General features: G+C 40.2%; 1 protein-coding gene across 2 annotated transcripts in view; it reads left to right on the forward strand.

The window, feature by feature from the left end:
• The first annotated feature begins 106 nt into the window (after positions 1-106).
• The window catches only part of LOC112691942 (formin-J), a 21,006-nt gene continuing 3,735 nt past the window's right edge, over positions 107-17,377 (forward strand). The window contains exons 1-2 of one of the 2 annotated variants that reach the window (XM_025566421.1): positions 107-553; positions 4,077-5,178. In XM_025566421.1, the coding sequence (XP_025422206.1) occupies positions 4,099-5,178 (1,080 nt within the window). In that variant the 5' untranslated portion in view covers positions 107-553; positions 4,077-4,098. The other variant, XM_025566422.1, reaches the window with a different exon arrangement.

Here is a 17,377-nt window from a genome sequence, read left to right on the forward strand (position 1 = left end):
TAGTAGTAGTAGTAGTAGTAGTAGTAGTAGTAGTAGTAGTAGTAGTACGTGTAGTAGTAGTAGTAGTAGTAGTAGTAGTAGTAGTAGTAGTAGTAGTAGTAGTAGTAGTAGTACGTGTAGTAGAACGTGTAGTAGTGGTCGCGGTCGTCGTCGTCGTGGAGCGCGTGTTAGCACACCGAGAGCGGTGGTTGTAGTTGGCGTGTGTGCGTGTTCGCCAGAGAGTGTGCGGTACGCGACCGACCGTCAGTGTGTCCGTGTGTGCGTGCGTGCTCGCAACGTAATCGCCGAGCGTACAAACGATATACATGCGTATGCCCGCGCGCCCGTGTGTGTGCGCCTTACTCGTTCGCTCGTTCGACCTTCTCTCCTCTCCCGGCTCGAATAATATTAAGAAGAAGAAGAAGAAAAAAACGCACAACCGCCGGTCGTGCCCGGTTTAGTCGCTGACCGGCGTCGTAATTATCGTTACGTGTGCGGGTTCGACGGAAAATGCTTATCAGCCCCAGCGGCACGATTATTATCATTTCTGTTAATAACGACTCGTCCTCGTCCGGTAAGTAGTTGTTACGTTGCCGGCTACGGATTACAACGTTTTCGTTTTCCACCCGTGACACCGGGAAACGATTTAAATCCGTAATAACATATTTTGCAACACTACCGCCGCGTCCGTCGTCGCAGTGCGTCGGTGTTTTCGGAAAACCGTGTAAATTCTCGCGATCGGTGTTCCCTATTCTCTTCTCGTGCTCAACGGTTTTCCGACCGTTCGAACCGTGGTTTTTTGTTTTTCCTTTCCGGCGACGAAAGGATTCGAAACGTACGTGTGCGTGCGTGGTGGCTAAAAGTATACGTTTAACGCACAGCTGCGAAACACATCCCGGCTAACCTTGGATGTATTTGGACTGGTTTCCGGCTGTGCAAATTTTATGGCATCCGACCGCGTTTTTAAAAAATACAAAATTTCTTCCATTACAACTTACCAATGTTGTATCGGTGTCTCGATGGATTTACGTGTGTAACATGATGAGAACATGATGTACAACGTGTAAATCGTTTTCCGTCGAAATCATATTTCGTCGTCGTCAGTATCAGGTACGCCTGATACGGTTGATAGTTTTTTGAAAATATTTTAACGACCTCGCCGTGGAACTGCACTCGATTCATTAACGACACGACAGTGCTTCGCGAGAGCCCGCGCGCACCACGGTTGTTGTGCCGGACAAGTGTTGTATTCGGTTTCAGCTGCACGCTTTTTTTGGTATTTTTTTTTTTTTTTTTTTACCTCAAGGTCACCGCGGTGACGAATACCCCGTTTTGCACGTTGTTTATATACATATATATTGTTCCTCTTTCGTCAATTTAATTTAGTTTTTCGATTATTTTGTCTGCCAATTATGAATACCAGATAGAATACTAATATGGTGTTCGAACGTGCCGTTTTTTCCGTGCACTTTTCAATGACGCGAACGCGTCTATCTGTTTATTAGTACGCGCTTGAATCGCTCCAAAAGAATTCAATTGGATAGGATATTTTTTCTCCTCCGTTCGTATTGAATAATGATTACGATAAAAAAAATGCTTCGGGTGTAAAACGAACCGGACACCGTGAATTTATGCTGTTAATGCGTTAAACATACCTAAGTATATATATATAAATTGTATTTGCATCGACGGGATCATTATAATTTTATCTATATCCCATTATTCCGTGTACCCATAGAGCGTATTAATATTCCGATCATCGACGTAACGTTTAAATTGTTACGAGTGGTTATGCCGGCGTCGGAATAATGGCATGATATATCATTATGTTTATTAAACCATTAACCTTGTTCGAACAGCCGCACAATTCGGTGCATCCTTCATTAGTCACACAGCTCAACGGAAAAAAACTCATTACACGTTCGCGTTATCATCGGCGCGACGACAATGCGTTATCGTTCACGGAACGGAATACTATGCACTATGATAATTTATATTTTTGAACAGAAACGATCGGTTTGACGATTCCCTGACAGATTTATGATCGACAGATAAAAACAGATAGGTGTATGTACGTGTGTTCGACGACCGGTTGACGATTGTCTAATACGGTGAATGGTGGATTGTCAATTTTTATTTTACGGTGAATGGTGTACGCCGTCGTCGAAAAATATAAATAATAATCGCGTGCAAATTGGTACGCCGTTTTTGGTTTTCACCGATTCGCGGGCTACTAAACGAGTTTTAAATATATTACATACATTTTTCCGGAGTCGATTTGCGTCGCATTGTCCTTGAAGTGTTTTAAGTCGCATCAATGCGCCGCCCGTCGATGAATAAACAATAAAAATTGTGATGAGAAGTGTGCAAACAGCGAGCGTCTGTGAACACTGTGTGAACATATGTTCGTGCGTCTGTCCCAACGTGCTTGGAGTACAAAGGGCAGTAATCGGTTCTTATCCTAGGATAAATTAGTTCGATTATTAATTGTGGAGTACGAATAATGTATTGTAAATACACGATGCATTTGTAATAGTATTCGCAAAATAATCGCTACGCTTCCGAGAATACCGTTTCTAAGATAAGGTTCTTCGATTATTTCCACTCGCGTTATATTAATAATATTCTCAGCCAGCCGAACAAGCGTGTTTCGAGCCTATTGTTGTGTACACTTCGTCTTGTTGTAAACATTTTTTGTATTTTTTCTTTGATTTTTTGTTATTCGTTTAAGATGTACTCGGACCCTAGATAAGCGAACCGTTTCGTCGCGCATTGTTCATTTGTTCGAATCTATATATGTATGTGCATACAACAATTATCGGTGGCACGCACGTGTTCGACTTTTTTTCCGTTTCTATGTATATTGTTGGGCTTAACACTACTGTCTGTTCAGACTTGTATTTAATAATGGGATACACACACGCACACGCACACACATTCACACACGTACGTGTTTATAACGATATCAATATTGAATGAAATTAAATTTTATCATTTATCCGTTCACGTGAGTGTTTGTAGTATGCTAAGAGAATGCCAGCACTTGTAAATCATTGTGATTTGCGCTCTTTGTCGTGCACGCGCGTGTGCGTAATACGGTTAAGTTAATGTACTTATAACAAATAATGCACAGTGCGCTTTGGAGTAAATATAGCTTTCGGATAAATTTTTGTACTACGACGATAAACACTGTGTAGTTTTTCGTATTGTTCGGTCGTCTAGTTGTTCATTTCTGTTTTGAATGCTATTCTAGATGATGCGAGATAATATACGGAGGCCCCTGTCTGGTTCTATATTTATCGATACCCCATACAGTGGGTTTTTTAATATTGCTTTTTAACCTTCCTGTTTGGAATATTATAAGTTTATATTAGCAAAATATTTTTTTGAAATGTATGTATATAAATATATGTACTCTATCGGTGTGCAAGTGTCTTTTACCTCCGCCGCCACCGTTCCATTCTCCGTGCGTTTGTTCAAAAATCAACACCACTTCTACGTACGAGTAATTGCTTCCGGTATTCACTGGCTTCCTTCGAAGTTTATTATTATTACTATTGTATAGTTTGTCGCCCGCAGAGATACGCCCACGCCGACAATGCATGCACAATTCACGTTACAGAACATACGATATGTGTTTGAACAATAATTCTGTTTTCGGTATCGCCCACGACAATTACCGTTATGTTACGACAGCCTCGAAAATAAAATTCGATTCTAAACCATTTTAATAATGAACTATTGAACATGATTCGAAAAAGCTTGACTAATCATTATAGTATACTCGCTGCTGGGTCGATTCTATTGATTGACTATTCTTACCGAAATCTCATTCAGATGGCTTTACTTAAATATTGTTATTCACGTCCAATTTGATTTTGTAGCATAGATTTTTTTAATGTTGCTGAAAACCCTAAGTTTGGAGATTAATCAAAGCGTATCTCCACTTAACAAGTCCAAGTACATCTTTAGTTCTAAAATATTATACTCGGCGAATATAATACATATTACAGATACCTTTTATTAATAAGTCATTATATATGAAATATATTAGATTCGTTAACATAATAATACCAAATATTATTGATTATTTTCAGGCGTTTTTCAACGGTACCTGCAATGATTACTAGCGGTCTCGTGGTGGACGGCGTTAGCCACGGGCTTCAGGCCCATCTGCCTTACAACCACCAGGCCGTCGCCGCGGCCGTCCACAGCCACCGTATGTCTTACGTGGAACCGTCGGTGTACATGAAGTCTGTGGTGCCGCCACCACCTTCGCCGCAGCAGCAGCAACAGTCTTCTGACCCGCCGACTACACCGGAATTCCTGCGGCCATTGCCGAAACCAGCGCCAGTGAACCCTCTGAAGACGTCCCGGGTGTCGTCCAAGTACGCGGCCGACTGCCGCCCTGTCAACCTGACAGCCACCAAAGAACCGTTGCCGCCGCCCCCGCCACCGGTGGACCACCACCTTAGGTTGGACGACCGACACCATCCGTATCCCGTGTACGGACACCCACGGCTTTACGTAAGCGCGTCACCGTACCACCCGTACCCCATGCACCAACCACCAGCACCGTACGGCGTGTACACCAGCCCGTACGCATCTTTGATCCCGCGGGACACCAGACACCATCTAATGCAGCCGCCGCAGGATCAAAGGTACCCTAGCCCGCCTAGTAAGAATCTGAATGGTGGTGGCGTCGGTAGTCAGGCCAGTCCGTCGTCGTCGCCACCCGAACAGTTCAAAGTGCCCAATGGTCGAGACAATAAGCCACCTATTCAGCAACAGCAACAACGAATATTACCACCTCCGCCGTCGATTTCTTCGGTGGTCGTGCCTGCCATCAACAACAACAACAACAACAATAACAACAATAACAATAACAACAACAATAACAATATCATCGGATCCGCAGAGCCTTTGCCGAAAAAAATGCGACGCATCGCAGCCGAATCACCGCCTTCTACGCAAGCTACTAAAACGTCCAATTTCACCAAAGGTTCGCTAATACGGTTGGCCAATGGTAATATAAAAAAAGTCGAAGACATGAGAACCGAAGACTTTTTAAACTCCGTGGAGAACAGTGATTTGCACAAGATCGATCCTAGCACGGTTGTCAGAATCGAGCCCGTAACGGATTCAACGGTCAAAGGCAACATAAAGATCACACTCAGCTACGGCGACCAAAGAAATCAGGTAAGCATTACCCCTCCCCCATCCGACCATATGTAACTCGTAGTGGTAGTAATAATAGTATAGTAGTAGTAATGGTAGTAATAGTAGTTGTAGTAGTAGTAGTAGTAGTAATAGTAGTAGGTAGTAGTAATAGTATTTCCTCCCCACTCCGCCTGCCTATTGTTCTACACGAAACCGCACCGGGTCATCTCGTCACCGCGCGTTCGTGTACAGTAAACGACGTGTGTAAATGGACTCTTCTCGAAATCGGGTTTGGAGAAAGACCGCGCCGTGGTAGGAGCAGCGGGTAAGAGCAAGAGAACCATTAGTGCGGCGGTTTAGGAAAAAAAAAAATCAAACCTCGCCGCCGCGGTGAATACTATATACGTAATAATAATAATAATAACTTATGGAATGCAACCAAGACGATACGGGTTTTTTTTTTTTTTTCATTTTTTTTATCACGACTGACGATGCGCTGTGGGTGCAGTGGTGGTGGTAAGAGATGGGCATGAAATATGTTGCGACCTTGGGCGTCCACGAGAGGAACGCGACTGCAACGGCTTCGTCGGCCCCCGTTCGGCGTTGGAGAGTAAGTGACATTGTTCCAGACTGGTTCTAGTTCAAGAGGTGTGGAAAAACCCGGAGCTTGTGGAGGCGGCCATATTGCGTGGCACGAGTTGGTTCGTTTGTTGTTTGTGTGTGAGAATGTGTAAATGTTTAAATGTTTTATTATACCCAATACTCATTGAAATTACTTCTTGTCCGTCGTCGACGGCCGCATCGAGAGCAACGCGCGCGTGTAACATATTTTCGACCCGAGATTGGATGATACAATAATGATTTAAAATACAATTAGAAACGTTTTGCTTTTCAATAACAGTAAATTATATTATACGGCGGTGAGATCGATGTGCTGCGCCCGAATCGTGTTTCCCGGTTTGGTGGACGGTGCTTTTACAAAATGATTTTTACACTGGACGGCCAAGCGTGTGTTGCTCAACGCGTGCCCTCTGTTCGCAGACCAGTTACATGGTTCACGGTGTTGTGGGCGACGATGTAAAAATCGAAATCCACATTTTAACGCCGTTGTCGAAATTATCCATACCGTTTAGGTAAAATCATGATTAACACGCTTTTTGTGCGTATCACACTTTTGTAATGCGGAAAATTGAATATATCGTTTATGTAATATACGGCTAGGCGGGCGGGGCGAACACGTTTAAATTTTTGCAATTTTGTTCCTTGACCAGTGACAAATTTTGTGAAATCCATATATTCGTCCTACGATGGCAGCGGGCGGCGTAACGGCATAACATAGAAAACATTAATAATTTCAAATATTAATTGATAAGACGTTCGGTTAATCGTTTTTATTTTACTTTAATACTAAATCATTATCGCGATAGTAATACGTATTTCCGTTCGGTTTGGTAGTTATAATATAATTACATGAAATAAATCAGCCATTATTTGCTCGTTAACATAACAATACTTTCTATGAGAATCAAAATATAACCGGGGAAAGATGAGAAATTTGTGTTTATTTTTACTTGTCGGAAATAATATTGCGGAATATCTGGAAGTCACAAAGAATACATAAATTAATCAAAAAATCGAAAAAAGTATACCTTTCCCTACTGCTAAATTGTCTTGAAAAATCGTTCCATGTGAATGAAATATAAATTATTTTAATCTCACCGCCCGTGAATCGTCATGTATACTGAAACAATGTAGAAGAAAACAGACATGACATAACCTAACCAGGGCTCATAAGTTCATGCATTTGCATGTTATTTTTTGCTACATCGGAACATGTTAAGTGAAATACAAATCCGCATGTTTTTGCATGTTCTGTATGTATAGGCATATTTGAAATTTAGTTGATTTTTTTCGAATTATAAGTACATATTATTTTATGTAAATTCAACAAAATCATTTTTCATGAAATAAAAAAAAAAAATAGATTAATAAATGCTTGAATGCATTTTTATTTACTTTTCTGAACATGTTTACAAAATCTCAGAAATTTATCAGTATTTTTATTTTTGTATGACAAGTTTTATAAGTTAAAAACAGTACCACGGAAACAATGTTTTTGCGCACCGCTACCATTGACGTGTGCAATCTATTAATTTATTTTTGTAGCAACTTGTGTTCATTAATTATTATTTTAATTAAATGTAATCGAAAAAATAAAATATAACATTTAAAAACATGAATGTATAATTCTTATTATTTTAAAAAATGCTTATACATTTTTTTCGTGCATAGTTAAAGATTTTGAATGCATATTTTATCAAATGTTAGTGCATTATTTATTGCATGATTATTTATGCGTTTTTTAGTGCTTGAACTTACGATCCCTGAACATAACTATAAATTAGATCGTTTACCTGAATTCAAGAATGGAAAATAAACGTTAAAATAACAGATACCCATGTGACCGAAGTTATTTCGATCTTATTATCAAATAATTTAAATTGTAATATTTATCTCAAAATAATTAAAAATATAATACTAGTCAACTATTCATAGGCGCAATTTCAATAAAAAAAACTGAGGGTGCTTAAGCTCCGTATTTATTGGGTATTTAATTTATATTATTTTCATTTATATTTCATTACAGTTTTATACTCAAAAAGTCAAATGTCTGACATTATTTGAGGATGCTAGTTGTAAAATAGGGGGTGTAATACTTCCTAAACCCCCCCTATTTTCGCCTTTGCCACTATTACGTCCACTATTTTTAAATTAATGATATTGTTCGCGTCATACAAAATTATCAGATGTTTTTACGATTGCCCGTATGTGTTGTGTTGAAATGCTTTTAATTTAATTTTTATTGTTATTTTTTTTTTTTTAAGTCTGATAGCGTTTATTAGGTAAGATTATTATGTTATACTGGGTTCCCTTGGAAGCGCGATTCCCTGATGTTCTCATATTGTAATGTAAACGCAATAATTGCATTATCAATTCAACATTTGATATCCGCTAAACCCATAATCATATAAATAACCGCTGGGTATTGGTTTTTTAAAATCGTTTAAACTATGTATTTGTTAATCTTCGGTCGTACACGTGCAACGAATTACTCGAAAACTAAGTTTGCGCAGAACTCCGTTGCACAACATTTTGAATATTTATATTCTTTTGTCGCGTGGACTGTTGGAATACAGCCGTATTATAAACACTGCCATTATAAGCCACCGGCATCCATTTGAGTTTATCAACATGCTCTCGGTACTTTCTCGTTTCGCAGAATCGTTATGCTGAGAACTCGTATCATATTGCACGCTGTTTTATCATCAAAAAAGCGACGTGCAGCGCCCATTGTCGAGAATTCCTGTTAAGTAATCACGATTTGTTTTCCAGTAACTCGTTCTACGGTTCCAATTTAGATTAGGATTAATGCGGTAATAAAATCACAGTCGTGTAGACAATTGTGTATAAAGAAAATAATAAGTCCGCCCATTTTTTTTTTCGTACACTTCATTAGCGATTAAAAAAAAAAAAAAAAAAAAAAAACATATATATGTGTGTGTGTGTGTGCGCGTGTGTGGTGCGCGCGCGCGCGTATAATGTTGTATGTCCGTGTGTACGTGTACGACTCGCCGCGCACGTTTGGTTTTTTTCACAACAAAATATATTCGACTATATTACAATGACGACCTAGCCCCGATGGATGTACGGAGTAGCGCGGCGAGCGTCGTTCGACCGTGGATGGTTTGTACGCCGCGCGGCGGCGATAAATAAATCGAAGCTCCGAGCAGAGAACGCGCGCGCGTATTTTAAAATGCACACTATCCGGTTCAAAGAGCAAAACTAATATTTCCAACGTTGTATTTCGCTCGCAGTCCAACCGCGATGGCGCCGTCCGACGATCGCGTTTACCACGGTTACGCAACGCGATGTCTTTCCCGTTTAATAACGTTTCGGCGTCGCGCGCGTGCGCCCCTCGCTCTTTCGGACGTGCTTGCGCACTGCGCTAGGTGCCGTACTCGCCGCGCGCGCAGCCCATTAACAAAAACCCGTGTAAATTTCATTCAACAATTGAGTGATTACGAACTGCCGTTTTCGCAGTACTTGGTGGTTCTACGCGGCGGCGGCAACAGAATATGGACACGACATGAGTCGCGGACGAATAATAATTGTTACGCGTCGTTTTCTCCTCGCCGCGTCACTAACCCTATTCGATTTTTTGCTCCTCGCACGTGCGCGTCATCTCTCTCCTGCAACGTTTTTCTCGTCGCGTAGTCGTCTTGTATTTTGATTTTTTTTTTTTTTTTTTTATTGTTTCACTCCGCTCCCTAGCCAAACGAGTTATCCGAGGATATAAAATGATATGCCCCACAAAGGAAATAACGAGTGAGTGATAACTCGACGACGACGTGCCCGGTCGTCGTACCACTAGTTCATACTCACTACTACCACTCTCTACTACGAGTACTTCTCGGAGAAAGAAAAGATGATGATGCGATTAGGGAATAATAAAATAAAAAAGTAGATTTCAAACACAATGCCAAATAATGAACGTGTCGCCCCGTCACCGCTACTCTCTTCGGCCCCACCAGCACCGGGTGGAGGAGAATATTGTGTGTAGTGCGTGCGTGACCTTTTTCGTCTGAAGGTCGGAATGCAGACATCGATTGGGAATGCTAATACAGCCGTCCCTCCCCTTCTCCCCCACCGTTAGGCGAACGGCTCGAGTGCACCCGACGACGCGCATGTGCACCACAGACGTCGTGGGCATAGAGGGTGTCTCGTGACCCTTTCCTACACTACTACCACCGTGGACGGTGTGGTAAACTTTTTCTCCGTGTGTGTCCGTTTGTCTTTGTTTACTGAATGAACCGATCTCGCCTAAGGATAATCCGTTTATATACCTACATAAAATATTCATCTCGCGGTATTTAGCACTAGCAGGTACGACCTACTCGTGCGCATTGATTCCGACGCGAAATAAATTTCCAACACCCGCAGGGTCATAAATTCAAATCGATATTTACGTCGATCTAAAAAAAATCATGCTTTTTGTTCTCACGACGTTCGACGTTGAAGGACGAGATCATCGCACTTGTTGTTTTGGTTTTCATTTATCCATTCGACTACGATCGAGTGATAGACGATGGAGTTATTTATGTCTGGAAGGAACAGTTTTAGTTGTTCATACTTTATGCATAATATATTTATGTATATATATATATATTATATATTATGTACATATAATAGTAATACCGTAGTAACGTTAATATATTAATATATATATATTCATGACATACAGGGACTACGACGATGTTAATCGTACGGAAGAGGAGAGACGGATGAGGTGGTATTCTCGCGTGATCGGCCCGTGTCGTGTATACACATAAAAGACATACGTCGCATGTGTTCGTCGTAAAAAAAATAAACAAATAAAACGTAAGCGAAACGTGCTTGGCGGGGGGTCACTACTATTATTATTGTAAAATAATAAAACGTTTTGTTTTCGTCTCCGTTACGCGTACATTCTACACGGTGGCGTGACAGGATAATAGAGACTCCGTCGTGAAGACCTAGACTGTACAATAATATTTGTAAAACATAATATTATAAATATCACGAGAAGAAAATCCGAAAACGTCTGGCCGATTGATCCCAGTATATATTATAACGAAAACCCGGTCGTCGTAAACGCAAGCCATATGCGGGAGGCGCTCTTTTGAAAACTATTCTGAAACATCATTCTTCGTATTGTTATGACCATCGTTCACGTTGTTATGTTTCGTCGTCGACAAACTGTTCGCTTTTAACCCTTTTTCCCTCATTATGTAGAATACGTGTGTTGTTCCTCGTTGGGCGATATCCAATTAGCTAAGGAAACACACACGTTAAGGGGTTATTTGTGTTTCACGCGAACCAACATCGTAAAAAATTCCCATTTTTTTTTTTGTTTCTGAAATTATCTGAAATCTGAAATTATGTTTAATCTTCGTTTTAAACGAATAATATGCGGTATTATTATGTATCATTTTCAGAATACTTTTCTCGGTTATTTAAATCAAACGTACCAAATAGACCAACAATTTGATAGATTTGCGTGTGTTTTTTCTATGTTGCACATGCGAGAGAGAAAGACAGCAACATTCTTCGTTCTAGTACCCCCCACCACCACCACCACCATCCCACCGCCACCGCAACCACCAAAGTGTCTGTTCCATTCGTGTCATCGCTGTGAGTGGCGTGTACACGAGTGGTATGCCGGAGCGCTCGGCGCGGCGCGGCACGGTTTCACAGTTTTGGTGCGGCGGCGTGGACTTTCTTCTTTGTTTACTCCCGCGGTACCGACCGAGCCCCGGCAACAGCGGGTTGCGCGCGCACGCGCTCCGATCCTCTCGGCAAAAAAGCTTATGAATCGCGCGGGGGCGTTCATTCATGCACCCCGGACACGGTTCCCGCGACGTCGACGGCGGTCGCTCAATGGCCGCGGATGCTAACTTCCCCTGTGCCACCATCTCCCGTGCTACTGCCTAGATGGGTACGCTGAACGCGGGACGCGCCCGTGAATGCGTCTTTGATCGTTTCCCCCAGTCGGGACCCGTCCCTGCGTACCGAAAAACCGAACGCCACCGCCGCCACCGAGTTTAGTTCTATTATTACGAACATTCTGACGTGCATCGACCGCCAGCACGTGCTTGACGTTCACGTAAATAATAAATATTCGAAGAACGTGAAATCGTGGATTGGTCCGTACCGTTATCGTACGCGCGCGCCACTACTTCGTCACAACAACCGCGTTGTTTAACGCATGTATTTTAATTTTACCCGTCTTTAATTCCCCTTGCGCACGCACACACCCAACATACAATCGATTCATAGCATAAACCGGTGCGATACTATTGTTTGATTGCGCCGTGCGCTCGAACATCACGTACACGTAACACGCGGGGTTTTGTGTTCCGTGCTGAAATCAACGTGCCCAAAGGTCTGGTCTGGCTGCAGTAACCGTTGCACGTAGTTGCTGCAGCGACGGTCGCGGGTACTCTCCTCCCGTACGTGATTGGATAAATTACGACTCCGGTACGTCCGTCGCACGTGCAGTAGTACTCTCTGCAGTCACTTCAACCTGTTCCGTTCATGTTGACAAAACGTCAGAAATGAATAATTTTTCGCGGGACGACGGTGCAAAACTACACAGAAAATAATCCGTTTATTGTGTGACCGTCGCTGCAGCAACTGCACGCAGCGGCTGCTGTAGTCGACTGCAGCAGCCAAACCAGACCTTAAAGAAATAATAATACACCGCGGCCGTTGATGCGTGCCGCGGGTGACGGGACAATCGGCTGATTGTATATCAGATTGTAGTTCGCGCCTGTATGTGCGTGCGTGCGAGTGAGTGTATTGTATTGATTTCCCTTTATTTTGTTTGTTGGTCATTTCACTCGCCTTTGTGTCGGGCTCAATCATTTTCAGTCGCGCAAGGTTTTTTTTTTTCTATACGCGTATTATGTTATTTTCTATTCGGTAGCTGTAGTATACACGACAGAGACTCATTTTATGCAAAGTTTCAGTTAATATATTATGATTACGACCAACGAGCTCCACTCAAATAAAATCGACACATATACAAATAGTTCATTACTATAAACGCACAAATACTGAACGAAAAAATAAAAACCAAGATAACCGCGGATCTATAGTCTTCGATAAATCTGTAAAAAGTAAAAAAAAATAAAAATAATTTGATAAAGAATCGAAAAGTATAAACGACCCTAGGAGAAAACGATTCTGATTTCACACGTCATCTCTTTAACCTCGACCATGACGTTTTCTGCGTGATCGGTCATTTGCGTGTCGTCCGTCATTCATAAAAAACTTGCATTCATGTGTCTTCTTTTCCGTTCAGTATCCCTTTGTTATTAATTTGTTTCTATTTTTAACTTGTGTATAATTTTATACTTGAGTTTTAATACATCAAACAATTGTCGATAAAATATACTATAATATAATAATTGTGTTGGCGCGTGCAATTTTATTTCCTACTTTTTTTTTTCGTTGAAATGGCTAATTTGGCGAATGCACTCATTTGACGAACGAATACTATTATAATATGAATGTTTGAAAGTGTTTATCACAGTCGATAGATAATAAATGTATAATTTACTTGTATGTTTGGTATAATAATATTTGGTAATAGCGTTTATGAACAATTAAGTACAAATTTACGGTTGTTTGTTACAATGTTATTATTTTTCAGCTTTTGTATCGTCGACTAAATCCGGAATTGTAATTTTATTAGTATTCATTTACTTTCTCGAAAACTTTCGATTTTTATTCCATTTGTATTGCGAGTTATTGAAATCAAAGCAACCGGATAGTACGTTGTATACATTGCCAAACTGCGGAATTGTAGGGGGTACAATGCACCGGGGCCTCTAAAATCAATATCTAAAATTGAAAATTGTTTCGTTTTTTTTTTTTCTCTGGCTTAATATAGACCGTTCAAGTCCTTCGCCGTAACCACCACTTCCCTCCATCTATCTCTATCCGTGGCTAGCTCTTCGGCTTCCAGTAGGTGACTTGACCAATTGTCTGCTCTCGGCCTCGCCATATATGCCCTGCCCAGCTTATCCTTTTGCTTTTCATAGTAGCTATTATGTCCGAATCCTCTGACATGTTAATCACCTCTTCATTCTCTCTTCGCTCATATTTTCCCGTGTTTTGGTTTTTTCCGGGGTCAAAAATTTGCCGTAACACCTTTCTTTCAAATCTTGCTAGGTTTTGCTCGTCTATTTTGGTTGAGGCTCAGGTTTTACACGCATATAGCGATATCGAGCGTATCATTACTTTGTATAGGGTTAGTTTAGATTTGATTGAAACTAGTTTAGATTTTAATATTGTATTTAATCCGAAAAAGCACTTGTTAGCTGAGTTTATTCTGTTTTGTATTTCCTTGTGGTTATTACTCGACACGTTCAATTCCACATCTAGATACTTGAAATTTCCGACCAACTTGAACTCCATATTTCTTACTATCAAATTATTATATATATTATTTTTCCGTGACAGTATCATGTACTTTGTTTTTTTTTCATTTATAGTTAAGCCCATTAGTTTGCTTTCGTCCATGAGAAATTCTGCCATACTCTGTAGGTCGCTCTCAGATTCGGACAGTAAAACTATGTCATCGGCGTATGCTTTAGTTTTATAGTCTTAAATTATTGCCATTTGACTCCTATACCTGTGTTTAATGCATTTCTAACTACCTCCTCCAACGCAATGTTGAAGAGCATTGGTGAAAGTGCATCTCCCTGTTTCAGCCCTGTGTTGATCATGAATGCCTTCGATAGTTGGCCGTTAAATTTGACCATACATTTAGAGTTTTGAACACATGCTCTTATCATTCTTATGATTTTTGCTGGTACCCAAAACCTTTCCATGACTTTCCATAAACTTTCCCGATTAATAGAGTCATATGCCTCTTTATAATCTACAAATAGCATGAATAGATCCTGGTTATATTCGTAACATTTTTCCATTACTTGTTTGACAATATGTATCTGATCCACCGTTGATTTTCCTCTTCTAAAACCTCCCTGGTATTCCCCGACTATTTCATCTCCATATGGCTTGAGTTTATTAAGGAGGACATTGATATAACTTTGTACGATGTATCTAGAAGCGAGATGCCTCTATAATTGTGGCAGTCCATTGTATCCCCTTTTTTGTAGATAGGGCGTAAGATCGACAGATTCCAGGCTACGGGTATTTTTTCTTCCTTCCATGCTTTTGTAATAATTTGTTCTAATTTTTTCATCACAGCTTTCCCACTCTTGCTTAGTAACTCCGTTGTTATATCATCTTCTTCGGGTGCTTTATCGTTTTTTAGTATATCAATTGCCATTTTTATTTCTTTTAACATCCGTTATGCAGTGTTTCCTTCTGGAGTCAATCATGACATGATCTATTTGATTTTTAGTTGTTTCCCCGGGGAACATCCATGTCTGTTTATGGATTTATTTATGCGGAAAAACGTACTACTTATGGTCATTCCCTTGGACGTTGCAAAGGATATTAATCTAACTCCGTTGTCGTTCGAGTCATTATGGAGGCTTTGTTGTCCTATCGTCAGTTTGTAATATATTTCTTTCCTAATTTTTGCATTTAAGTCCCCTAGTACGATTTTGACCATATTTTGAGGTATTGTGTCATATAGTGCTTCTAGTTGTTTAAAGAAATCGTTTTTTGTCTCCTCGTTTTTGTCCTCTTTTGAAGCATAGAAATTAATCAGTGTTATATTAAACCATTTAGCTTGAATTTCCTAGAAGCATAGCCCATCATTAATTGATTCGAATCGCTTTATGTTATTGAGTATCCTTTCGCTGACTACGAAGCCAACTCCCCTTTCATGTCCTGATCCTCCACTGTAGAATAGTGCTGCTTTCTCTGTTTTGTGATTGCCAGATCCGGGCCATCTAGTTTCTTGAATTGCTAATATAGCCAGTTCGTATCAGTCAAGTTCAGATACTACTGTTGTCAGTGTTCCGGTCCTGTATAAAGAGCGCACGTTCCATGTTCCAATTTTTAAGTCCTGTATGTCCACATCTTTCCGAGGCTTTTGTGTTGGTTATTTCTTAACAATGTTTTTTTTCCGGGGATGGGTTGTTGGCCCATCCCTCAACCCCTAAATTGGAGGACCATACCCACTCAACCAATTAAGGTAAGGTGAGGGCTACTGCAGTGCAGTTAGCACTGGCGGCGGAATCGCTAATTTCCCTACGCCACAGCTCGGGGACCCGGGTTCGCTAAACCCGTAACACGCAGTGTCCTGAGATTTCGTTGTTTTATTTTTTTTTTTTTTTTACTTAACATATTAATTTATGTACTTAAATTTCATTTTCTTTAATTATTTAATACATCAGCACTTATTTAATAAATATTCAAATGTTATATTGTTCAATTTTTTTTTTTTAATGGCCTTCCAATCGTTATTGCATCCCGGCCTACTGAGACTTAGATCCGACACTGGTTGTATGTACGTAATTTTCTTTTATACTTCAGAAACAATTAACACTCATCACTTATGTACTTAAATCAATCGTTTTGAAATGTAAATGACATGTTTTTCTTAATAAATAAATCTTGCTCAAAACAACTAAGATATCTACATTCAGAGGTGGCTTGTAAGCAATTAATACCGGGGCGGTGTCATTTTTTTGTACATTTTGTTTAAATAAATTGAAATTCAGTAGGCATATCAATATATTTATGAACATATTTGGCGATACAAGGTTTACGTTTTAACGTTTAAGTAGTTTTAATGTAATTCTAGGGAAGCCGGAACAATTTTTTTGAGGTAGATGGGGTGGATTAAAATATACTGTCCCGGTAAAATGTAAATGTTCGAGCCGTCTCTGTCTACATATCTATGCAATGCATTGAATTTATAAGTTTTCTGATAATAATTATACACAATGTACAAATTAACACGTTAAAATGTGTTATTGTTATGGAAAACGATAAAACGCATTAGCACTGGTCGTTTGAAGTGGTTTTATTTTGTCAGTTTTGATTACGAAAATAACAATATTTATTATTATTAAATTAACAGTGTACGAGTTGTGTATGAATGGGTGTGTTTTAATACTCAACATAAGTGAATAATACAACATTAATAATAATCCTATTTAACCGTGAAATCATGAATTACGACCATTCCCGCCGTACAGTACATTGTGTGTTTACGCTATGCGTATTAATTATTGTGAGCAATAAACCGCGGTTCAAGTACCGCACGGCACATTTCGTCGAGCGATAAAAAAAAATAAATATATTAACATCGTTTGTCATTGTAGATAACTAAAAAAAAAAAAAAAAAATAATAATAATAATAATAATCGCGTTCACATTACACTCTCACATTATTCATCACCGTCGTTTTTATTATTATTACCATTGCGATCCAAAGCGGCGCGTGGGCGTCGTGTGCGCGCGCGCGCGTAGTATTTATCCGGGCGAGGCCGTATCCGAATCGGTCAGCTGTCGCATGCGTCGTTCCCGTTTCTCGGACAATAACAATACGTACGCGTACACGGAATAAATACGTCGACGACAACGCGCACTTATTTATAATATTCATAATATGTACCGGTCAGCGTGCACGAGTGCTTGCGTGTACGTGTGCGCGCGTATACGTGTGTGTGTGTGTGTGTGTGTGTGTGTGTGTGTGTGTGTGTGTGTG

This window comes from Sipha flava, unplaced genomic scaffold (assembly GCF_003268045.1).
Source record: "Sipha flava isolate LNK unplaced genomic scaffold, YSA_version1 68_pilon_pilon, whole genome shotgun sequence".
Taxonomy (NCBI): domain Eukaryota; kingdom Metazoa; phylum Arthropoda; class Insecta; order Hemiptera; family Aphididae; genus Sipha; species Sipha flava.